Source organism: Ornithodoros turicata, chromosome 2 (assembly GCF_037126465.1).
Source record: "Ornithodoros turicata isolate Travis chromosome 2, ASM3712646v1, whole genome shotgun sequence".
In the NCBI taxonomy this organism is placed as follows: domain Eukaryota; kingdom Metazoa; phylum Arthropoda; class Arachnida; order Ixodida; family Argasidae; genus Ornithodoros; species Ornithodoros turicata.
The window spans coordinates 67,517,645-67,526,886 of record NC_088202.1 but is presented as its reverse complement, the minus strand read 5'-3'; the positions used below and the strand labels follow the sequence as shown (position 1 = coordinate 67,526,886).

At 47.8% G+C, this 9,242-nt stretch overlaps 1 protein-coding gene across 1 annotated transcript; it reads right to left on the bottom strand.

Moving 5' to 3' along the window:
- Nucleotides 1-254: 254 nt before the first annotated feature.
- Nucleotides 255-8,936, bottom strand: LOC135384740 (uncharacterized). The gene is made up of 3 exons (XM_064613928.1): nucleotides 7,440-8,936; nucleotides 5,711-7,342; nucleotides 255-320 (listed from the first exon to the last, which is right to left on the bottom strand). Exons 1-3 carry the CDS (start codon nucleotides 8,934-8,936, stop codon nucleotides 255-257), a joined length of 3,195 nt encoding a protein of 1,064 aa, XP_064469998.1.
- Between the last annotated feature and the right edge of the window lie 306 nt (nucleotides 8,937-9,242).

Here is a 9,242-nt window from a genome sequence, read left to right as displayed (position 1 = left end):
TTAAGTGGGATGAATCGTAGCGCATGAATGCAGGAAGGAAACTGTCATGTCATGGCAAGTGTTTATGTATTGTACATTTAGCAACTAATTTTATTTCTTAGCTTTCGCAGGCGTCTCGTGTCAAGCCATGTTATATTAATTTGGAACATGTTCTTCTTAGTAGCCAGAGCAGCTGATACACAGTGAGAACATAGCCCGTGTGTGTTTGTCTTTTCCACCGCAGCACTTGGTTTTCCCCCTGATGGCTACGCGTGTCAGGGATAGGTTTCAGAACCGGAAGATCCAGCCAAGTGAGAATTGCTTTTCAGGCGATCATCACGCTGGAAGATGAAACATATGGTTTAAATTATTTGCAGGACAAGAATTGCGTAGCTTCACACAAATACTACTGCTACGACGTAAGAGTGGTTTCAAATCTAGCCTTTTTGTGTTCCTGACATTATCGCACAAGATGTAGTATCCATTATGATCCTTTATATATGCGGGGTATGTACAGTGCAATCAGCAGATATGCTATTTACAAATCTGTGTTTCCTACTGTGTTAAAATGGGGTAGTTTGTATCTGAGAGCCATAGTGAAACACAGGCAGCCAAGGACAGACTTTTGAAGCCCTCGAGTAACATGGCAATACATTGCCGGGACTCTGGATGCTGCCTAAATTTCCAGAACACAGAGCTCAAGGCAGCGTTTAAACAACAAGTGGTTAGAGAAATCCAAGACAGTTGCATGTGTAAGCAGTCCACTGTTGGATTTGCTTCTGTCCGAGATACGTTATCCCAAAAGGGACGCACGGGCACAGTCAGAATGATACTAGGACTGCCTGTGAAATAGAATGATGAGAGGGGGAAGATATATAACCCTTTTTTCCTGTCTGTTATTCTGTTGGTTAAACTGTCATTTGCTTGGCAGCTATGTGTATATTCCAAAGTCTACTAGTTAATAAATATATCAGTTGAGTGCTAGCAGTCGCATTGTAAATGTCTCATCCTGTCCGTGGCTGCTTGTGTTTCACTACGGCCATGTTTGCTATTGCAAAAAACAAAACAAAAATACCGTAGAAAAACACGAAAAGAGCGACCTGGAAAGATGCCTGTTCTAGTGCTCACATGGAGGCAATGCAATAAGGTAACATGTTCCATTCATGAACTGTACATAGTATGTAGTACATATCACAATGGCAACCGATTATTCAGATTTTTCTTGAACTACTTTATCTTTTGGGGCTTTTATTGCCCAGTCTATTATTGGAGCTTGATGTGATTCCCCTTTTGAGATACTTTAAGATTGCTGATGCTGTGCAGTTTGTTAATTTTGAAACTGAACTGTGCTGAGGTACAAAAAGAGAATTGCCATATCTGCATTTGAGTACATGGGAATAATTTGTAAGTACTTTACTTGTTGACATTGTTATTTGCACCGGGTCACAACGTTGTTGGTTGATAGAAAATGTAAATAAAGATATTTATTTGCTTGCCAAACAATGCACAAATGTCGTCTTTTCTAGTGAGATATTCCCTGTTCACCAGACATAAATGTGGAAACGTTAAAGCGGCACAATGATGGTAGAGTGTAGCTTTATTTTTTGCCACTTCACATATATTCACTGTTATTCGTGCGCACATGTAGGACTAGGAAGGAAGAGTATGCGCATAAAAAATAATTTCGTATGCAGCCACACATATGGTTCAGAAGATTAGATAGATAATACATGTCCAAGCATATATAATTGTGCTTGATGTGGAATGGGTATGCTAACGCATTGCTTCCATGAAGCCTTTTTATTTATTTTTTATAAATTCTTTTATATAAATTTTATTTTATATTTTATATAAACTTTATATTACTTATTATATACTAATTTCTTATAAATTCAAAACCCAAGTTACACGGCCCCTGTAAGACTGCCCTTTGCGAATGGTTGGGTAACGTGTCTCTAACTGTAAAGGTAAGAGGCAGTCGAGAATGCTGCAGACAGGGTTGCAACCGGGGAAGAGTAACGGTAATGGTAACGGAAACAGAAACGGTACATTACTGAAATTTGAGGTGGAACGATATCGGAAACGGAAACGCGTACCACGGTCCTCCCTTACCAGAAACATAGAAGGAAACGAAAATTATCGTCCGGTATTGAATTCGGGTAATGGCAATCCCTGCTGTACCATGACATTTGAGTAACGTTTCAGTTTATTTTTTATTTTGATGACCCCATTCCCTGTAATGCTCTAAACACTACACGTGAGCATGGAAACAAAGCGCAATATTGGATCTCGAGGGTGCATCCGTCGCTTACCTTGTCCCAGCCCTGGTAACTCCATGAAATAAACTCATGACTATACTTGTTTCTTGTTTCTTGTTTATTTGTTTTCTGGTGCTACGCAAAAGGGAACCAAATCCCTGTCTAGGCGAGAACACCAGGACAATATCACAAGGTTACACGCAAAGTAACACAAAGTAAAACACACACACAAAAAAGTTAAAAATGCACAAGGAGGGAATAAAAAAAGAGTAATGTGATCATTGCATCAACGTCCGCATTATGTTTTTCTTGAACACAGCAAGAGAAACATTAGAAAATTGGTTACAATATTCATTATAATACTTCGCTACTAACACACTTATCTTATCATGAGAGTAGTTAGTACGGCCAGTGGGAACTCGTAATTTATATGAATGTCGGAGAAGATAAGGCACAGAGTGAGCACTCAAACTGAAGGATGAAAAAAAGGATTCTCGATTTTCAGACACTCCACAAAAGATCATCACTAACAACTTGTAGGTAAAAAGCTGCGTCACAGTAAGAATATTATATTTTTTAAACAGTGGTCCAGAACTGACAAAGTGCCCAGCACTATCGACTGCACGAACGGCTTTTTTCTGCACTCTCAACAGGCTAGATAAATGAGTAAATGCCACCGTACCCCATACCAACAGGCAATAATACACTTTTAATGAATTAAAGAGAAATATAGCATACGCTTGACTTTGCTAGGAAAGGTGTCGCGGACTCTGCATATCATACCAGCTGCTTTCGCAGTTTCTCTTCTTAAATAACGAACATGTTCAATCCAGCTGAGGTGTTCATCAAATAGCACGCCCAAAAATTTAAAACAACTTATTCTCTCCACAACACGGTCATTAAATAATATTTTTGGCTCGTAGGCTATGGTTTTATTGCGTGCTCTGAACAAAATGTATTTTGTTTTACCTACATTTAATCTCAGCTGATTCGAAGCAAGCCTCCAACATAGCAGGATGTAAAAATCGTAGGATGACATCCTACGATTTTTAGTTATTTGTTTTTACTTTTTTCATTTCACCGTTGCTATGGCAGTATTATTTACTACTGAGAGCGACCGTTTATGGATGCGACATTGGATGAAGGTTATGCCCCCTTGAGTTGCTGGACTTATAGAGTGAGTGAAAACTGAAGACATGTTCCTACATTTAAATAAAGAAGAATCTTGCAAGATGTGGGCACCCCAACGACGTAAAATTACGACGTGTAGTGTGTAAGCATGACAACAACAACAACAACAAATAAGTTAATGATAATGAATGGGGAAATTCGCCACTTAAGGTTCGGCCCACTACCCCAAGGCACAATGGGTCAGGATGTGATGTGTCCTGATGATGAGGTGATGAACGATGCTAAATAGGGATAGTCAGTGGAGTAAGTATGACATCACAACGGTAGGCCAAACCACAGCACACAAAAATACACACACAGCACACAGGTACGCAGGCAGATTATAGGGTAGAAAGGAGACCAGTGTCCCGGAGAAACATCTTGAAATACTCAAGAATTTGACGATGGTCAGTCTGGTTAGACCCAGGGCCGAGAATGGTTGCCAATGTGAGTGGTGCGGCCGTGATCGACTGCAGGCGACACTGTAGAGCTGCTCTTTGGGAGGTGTATAGATGGCAGTCGAGGAGCACGTGCTTGGTGTCCGCCAAAACAGCACAGCGAGAGCAGAGCATCGAGTCAGAGCGGCCGATCAGATGCTTGAAATGGGGGGTGAATGCAACCCCAAGACGAAGCCTGTGTATCAGCGACGCAAAATGGCGAGGCATACGAGAAGGCATGGTGAAGCCAAAGTCAGGGTCCACTTCACGCATCAGAACTCTTGATGGAACATCTCGAGACCATTGCGCATGTGCGAGAGGCCCCACCACATCATTTAGGAAGGTTCGCCTGTCGCCTTTGGGGAGGGTAATCCGCACGCTTGATCGGGAATGATACGCAGCTGCTGCAGCCTCGTCAGCCTCTTCATTGCCGCGGATGCCGCAGTGGGCAGGAACCCACTGGAGGTAGATAGAGTGCCCGCTGATCTCAAGACGGCTTAGTTCCTCCAGTATGTCCACCACCACAGGCGCGAGTGATCCACGAATACCCATGTTCGCTATACACTGGAGAGCTGCCTTGGAGTCGCAGTATATCACCCAGCTGCTGATAGCGGCTGATGCAATGTGCTTGAGGAAGAACAAAATGGCATGCAACTCCGCAGACGTAGATGAGGTGCGGTGCGAGAGGCGGTATGCGTGGCACGACGACATAGTCGGGATGGTAAAGGCAGCAGTGGAGCCGTGTAAGTTGGTCGACCCATCTGTGAATACTGCAGTGTGCGAAGGATAACGGCACTGCATCATGTCTAACGCAAGTTGTTTCAACACGGGTGCTGCAACGTGATCCCTCTTGCACTTGAGCCCAGGAATGGTAATGGAGATCGAAGGTATCGAAAAGACCCACGGAGGGGACCTGGGGACGACTGCGCTTCCAACAAAAGCCGGTAGCAAGGGCTTTACAGCAGCGATGCAGTGAGAAATGTTGCTCTGCCTCCGCCTGTTGAGCTTCGAAACCAAGGGGTGACGACGGTGTTCCGCGACGAGACGTAGATAATGGCGCACAGTTTCTCTGAGACGTAAGACCTCTACTGGCAGCTCGCGGGCCTCTGCCACCACCATGCGCGTTTCAGCGGCGCGGGGTACACCGAGGCAGATCCTCAAGCTTCTGGCCAACATACATCGAAGTCTCTGTTCAGATGTTCTTGAGATGCCATGTAAGACCGGGAGGCTGTAGAGAATGGTTCCCCGGACCAACGCCCCATGAATCGATAGGAGCGCTTCCTGATCAATCCCCCATGCAGCGCCAGCGAAGTGAGAAATGACATTGGTCCAGCGTTGAACTTTCGCTTCCAGGTACCTGATATGGGCGCTCCACGAGAGATTGGCATCCAAGATAACACCCAGGAATTTGTGGCACTTCACTTGGCTGAGTGTATTATTGCCTAGCGAAAGAGGGAAGGCGCGCATGCGTTTCCGCGTGAACGGGAGCACAACTGTCTTCTCAGCCGAGATGTCCATGCCAGCCTTGGTGAAGTAATGCTGAACAGCATCCAACGAGTGTTGAAGGCGGCGTTGAATCGCTGGCCTTGATTTACCTGTGGTCCAAACGCACACATCGTCTGCGTATACAGAGAGCTGAACTTTGCGATGAACGCAGCGCTTGATATCCGCCATAACCAAATTGAAGAGGATGGGGCTTAATACACTTCCTTGAGGAACGCCTTGTGTCAAAACTGTTTTTTGCGTGTCCCCAACCCGAGTGCGGACGAAAATGCTTCTGTTGGACAAGAAGTCAGCCACCCAGACAAAAAGCCTGTGAGACACTCTAGCCCGGAGGAGGGTGTGCAATACATAAGTGTGACTGACCGTATCATAGGCACGTTTGACATCAAGGAAAACAGCCTCGACAATCCTCTTGCAGCTCTTGGCGACTTCAACAGCAGTCACAAGGTCCATAAGGGAGTCAACTGAGCTACGGTGCCGACGGAAGCCCGCCATCTCATCAGGGAAAACGTGATTCCTTTCCAACCACCATTCCAGCCTGTGTAGAACCATCCGCTCCATCACCTTACCGACACAACTGGTAAGGCTAACTGGACGGAAGGAGGACAGGTGCGACGGATGCTTGCCAGGCTTCAGCAATGGGACCACCATGGCTTCCTTCCAGCTTGCGGGTACCTGGCCAGATCTCCATGAGCTGTTGCATATAAACAGCAAAGTTCGAAGGCCCCCAGCGCCAAGATTTCGAAGAGCTGAATAGGTGATCCCGTCTACACCAGGGGACGATTTGGGTCGGGACAAACGAAGGGCAGTTTTAAGCTCTGGCAGAGAGAAATCCGCATCCAGCTGTGCGTTCGACGGGAGCGTTATACGATCAAGATCCTCGCGAAGTTCAACCATGTAGGTATGAAACGTGGCAGTTCCCGCAGCTTCCGCAGCCGCCGCCACAGTTCCGCAGAAGTCCAGAGCTACGTCGACCTCAGACTTGTCGAGGATCAGAGCAAGTGACCCCAGTGGATTGGTGCGTGGAAGGCCATCGCGCAGGCTACGCGCAACTTGCCAAATTCTGGCGGGTCTGCTGAAGGGCGACAGCGTCTCACAAAACCGGCGCCAACGCTGTCGATCAAGGGCTCTCAACCTGTGTTGCACAGCTCTAAGTGAATGACGCGCTGCGACAATATCGGAAAGTAAACCTGTGCGTCGAGCTCTTCGCTCAGCTCTTCTACGGCATGCACGTAGCTGTTCCACCTGGGGACTAGAGCCCGTATGTCCTGCTGCAACAGGTACGTGCCTGGAGGACTCACGAAGAGAAGTTGTCAACACCTCCGAGAAGTGGTCTGCGGTCATCTCCCGCTGTGATGACACCTCACATCGCTCCCGGAACACCTTCCAGTTAACCAGACGAACGGACCTATTGCCACGTTGTATGGTGCATCCACGGATCGCTATGTATATCGGAAGGTGGTCACTTCCTCTCCCGTCACAATCCGTAGACCATGACGCCTTTCTGAAGACATCTTTCGAGCAGATAGAGACATCGAGGACATCCGTGGTGAAGTCCCTACGCATAAATGTGGAGGAGCCATCGTTCAGCAAGCACACATCGAGTTCGTCAATGACGTCGCTCCATATTCTCCCTTTGGCGTCCGTTTTCCGACTTCCCCACAATGGGTGATGTGCATTGATATCACCTACGAGAATGAATGGAGGAGGCAAGTTTTCCAGAAGGTGCTTCACCTCACGTTTCGTAAGGGCTGATGAGGGTGGAACGTAGAGGCTAACCACAGTGAGCAAAACGTCACGGAAGCGTACTACACACGTGACGTAGTCCACAGCAATACCCGGCGTCCGTGGCTGCACAGCAAAAGTCAGGTCACTTCGTACGCACAATATTGTTCTGGACGAGGCCGCACCTCCTGATCGCACTATGTGGTATCCGCTAAGTCGAAAGTCATCTTTGACATAGGCTTCGCTGATGGCCAATATGGGGGTCTGGTACTTCAATAAAAACAATTTCAAGTCAGGGAGCTTACTGCGCAAGCCACGTGCGTTCCATTGGAGGAGAGTTGCGTTTTTATAGCAGCGGTCCATGGACAGATGCGAGGAAACGCTCCGTTGCAAGAAGCTGCTTAACGGCTGAGAGCTCTGAAGAACTCGGGAAAGTTTGCAGGATGGCCTTGAGTGCCGCGAAAATCAATGGAAGCAGAAGATCGGCCAAGCCATTTGTGTCGACGCGACGCTCAGGCTCCGACCGCTGATACATGGGTGGACTCTTGTTTCCCACACTCGAGGTTCTCCCAGCTACTCCTGCATATGTAGGGCAAACTTGAGGACGAGAATTCACACCACCATTGCTTGGCGGGCCATGAACTTGCTCGTCAGGTACACTGGTAGCTGCTTGAACTGTTGTAAGTTGTCTGGGGGTCCTCTTAGCCAGCATGACATTTACGCGAGCGTTCTTGGGTGGTTCCGGGTATGGATTGGGACGCGAGGCGCCGACACGCCGTTGTTGGCCACGTCGCGAACTGCCGTTCGGAGGCGATGGGCTTGTTGGGTTCAAGACTTCCGTCTGGTGCGCCACTGTTGCCACCCGCTTCTTTGGGCACATGGAGTGAGAAGCGGCATGAGGGCCGCCACAGTTGGCACATTTAGGCTGCCTCCGAGCAGTGCATTCTGTAAACTTATGAGGCCTAGCACATATCATGCACCGTGTTGACCCTCGACAAGAGCGCGCCAGGTGACCAAAACGTTGGCACTTGTAACACTGGACGGGGCCTTCAACGTACTCAGATACTTCGTAAGTATTAAACCCCAGCCGAAGAGTCTTCGGCAGCTTCATGTTGGATTTGAACGTAAGAATTACTGACTTGAGTGGCGTATAGTAGTCTAAACCCCCCTCCGTATAGACATGACGTCGTTGCCGGCGAGCCGAAGTGACACCTTCCTCTGCCAGGTAAGAGGCAATATCCTCGTCCTCGTAGTCAAGTGGTACATCATAAATTTTACCCATGTTGTTCAGATACGATGACGGAATGATGACTGCAACATCCAGTCCGGCGACCGTTTTAAGGCCCATCAGGTTTGCTACTGCTCCTTCAGAAGTTACACACACACATATGCTTCCGTCACGGTTAAAACGGTGACTCAGGATTTCCTCTTGGGCTGCAGAACATATCTCTTTGGCCACAGTGTTGGGATTCACCTTCCAGAATGACAGATTTTCCTGAAGGGGCTTGAAAACAACTGGTATCCCCTTTGCTCTATTCTTGCGGTATGTTACAAGAGTGAAAGGGTCCTTCCCATCTTCGACACCCTCCATGTCAGGTGGCGGCGTCACAGGGGGATTCTGAGGCGGGGAGAAGGTAACCGCTGACGGTAACTCACCATCCCCAACTTCAGTGGCATCGGACCAATTCTGCAGTGCATTTGGATCCTTCGAAGAAGGCAGGACCGGATCGTCGTCGCGCATTGCGCCCGGAGGCCGTCGATCCATCGGTGAACGGCTCCTGTCACTCCGCGCTGGACAGAACCCGTCTGGAGGTCCATCCTGGTTTTCAAGGTCTCGGCGGGGGACAGTCCGCCCAGTGGCCATTAACAAAGAGGGCCCTTGAAGGGCCGAAATCGGCTAGAACAGCTATAGGCCTAGCCAAGCTTCAGAGCAGCGAAAAGTACGTCCGTGCTGGTCAGTGCACGCGAGCAAAAGTAAGCATGACACCGAAGCAGCACTTGGGCAAAACAGGGTGATGACACAGCCGGACGGGCTGTCCTCCGGCAGCACTGTAACAGCCTTTCATTACCGGAAACAGTAACGGAAACGTAACGGAAACGAAATTGAAAGGGTGGTATCAGAAATGAATAACAGAAACGAAAATATAGCAGTAACGAAAATGGAAACGGT

Bases quoted from the DNA above. Each gene is read 5' to 3' on its own strand.
- LOC135384740 (XM_064613928.1), bottom strand. From the start codon at position 8,936: ATGGCCACTGGGCGGACTGTCCCCCGCCGAGACCTTGAAAACCAGGAT. The intron at 7,343-7,439 runs GTCCATGGACCG...TTTTTATTGAAG, and splicing joins CGGAGCGTTTCCTCGCATCT to TACCAGACCCCCATATTGGC. The intron at 321-5,710 runs GTCAGTCACACT...TTCATCTTCCAG, and splicing joins TCAAACGTGCCTATGATACG to CGTGATGATCGCCTGAAAAG.